Source organism: Pseudomyrmex gracilis, unplaced genomic scaffold, assembly GCF_002006095.1.
Source record: "Pseudomyrmex gracilis isolate BER0280 unplaced genomic scaffold, ASM200609v1 scaffold_385, whole genome shotgun sequence".
Lineage (NCBI taxonomy): Eukaryota > Metazoa > Arthropoda > Insecta > Hymenoptera > Formicidae > Pseudomyrmex > Pseudomyrmex gracilis.
In genome coordinates this window covers 102,768-104,414 of record NW_018020969.1, presented here as the reverse complement: position 1 = coordinate 104,414, position 1,647 = coordinate 102,768, and the positions used below count along the sequence as shown (strand labels likewise).

Genomic DNA, 1,647 nt, shown 5'->3' with positions numbered 1-1,647 from the left:
CCGACTGAGAGCTGGAGGCGTTTTGCAAGTTTAATATTTCTGTGATCACTTATATCTAAATATATCCATTTGTTTTTTTAATCACTATGACCTCCTTTTTTCTTAGAATAAATTTTCCTGATGTTTTCTTTTAAAACACGTTTTTCAGAACAAGCAAAATACGCTACTACACTTAATACTTCATTTTTTTATATGATTTTCTACCAAAGTCCTAAATTAGTTTGTAAAAAACGTAATTAAATTCCATTAAATTATTTAGGTTCTGATACCTTGCAATTGCTAACAATCCGCAGGTGTGCTGTACCATCACCATAAACATCGTTTCGGTCGCTAACAGTGTGGTTAGACCTGCCATAGCTATTAGAAATATGTCAGATACAATCACGTAAAAGTATTTTTGCTGATCAAAAAACCATTCCATAGGCGTAAATAAAGTACGTAAACGAGGCTCGTCTAGCGGCATTACAATGTTAAGAATATCTGGTACGAAGAAAGATGTCATGAAGAAAAATGCACCTATGTACATCATCACTGAAATAATGCAGAAGCTGATTTGCAAATGAATTTTTTGCACTGTACGCATGAATCTGTTTCGCTTATGNGAGTATTTCACATTAAATTGAACTGTTGAATATAAAAAATACGCAGATTTGACTAAAACGCGGCGCTGCTTTACTAACATCCGGAGACAACGGTGTAATATCGTCCTCGAGAAGCGTACTTCTGTATTATCTCCATCTCTCGGCTGTCCGTTATCATAATGCAATCGCACTTAATTTGTTCGAATAACGCTTTCACCTGTGACAAAACGATTATTGAAAAAAAAATTGTCTTGCTTGTAATCAACAAATACTAGATGTTATAAGAAGTATACTTGTGCACGCACTACGCGTATACTAATAAGAAATAGTCGAAATAAGAAAAGGCGCGTATAAGTGTCACATTAGAATTATAAATATTCAACTTACGTTCGTGGAATTGATATAAATCGTATGATACTTCAACAAATAGATAAACATCAGACCATTGAAAGACATCATATCGATAAATAATCTTCCGCTGAACTGATGCGTGAGTAAAATCATGTACTGTAAACGACATTATTCCCGTGCATACAAGTACTGCACTGATAGTAATTCTATGAACTATTTTTTCTATGTCTCTTAATATTTTACTTTTATTTGTAAAATTGTTGCGCAAAGCACCATGTGTGTCAAGAAACATTGTTACCTGCNATATTATACCAATTGTATGAATGATTGATATGATCACACACATAAGTTTCCTGTGTCTCGGATTTTGATCAGGCCATAGACCGACGGAGATCATCAAACGGCGCATAAGCCCGTAGAATCGATCGTCGTATATATCCATCCTCACTGAGAGTCTAAACGCATCTGCGTGCCGTGTAATGTATACATCTTCGTTACCACCCACTTCCACCCCACGTTTTTCTCAAGACAATTTTGCCAGTTGTATAACGTCTCATCATTGTGTAATAGTCGTTATTATAAATAATGGTATATAATGTTCCTAAACTCCGTGTATATTCGCGAAATAAAAAGAGAAAATTGCGCGATCGATGATACCAGAACGTTAGGGTGAGAGTGCAAAATGCGTTTCGATTAAATGAAATTAGATGCTCCA

At 35.1% G+C, this 1,647-nt stretch overlaps 1 protein-coding gene across 1 annotated transcript; it reads right to left on the bottom strand.

The window, feature by feature from the left end:
• Positions 1 to 269: 269 nt before the first annotated feature.
• Positions 270 to 1,085, bottom strand: LOC109860425 (the record flags this gene model as incomplete). The annotated part of the gene is made up of 3 exons (XM_020439495.1): positions 969 to 1,085; positions 681 to 798; positions 270 to 531 (listed from the first exon to the last, which is right to left on the bottom strand). Coding segments are annotated over exons 1-3 (497 nt in total), but the record flags the coding sequence as incomplete, so codon positions are not given.
• Between the last annotated feature and the right edge of the window lie 562 nt (positions 1,086 to 1,647).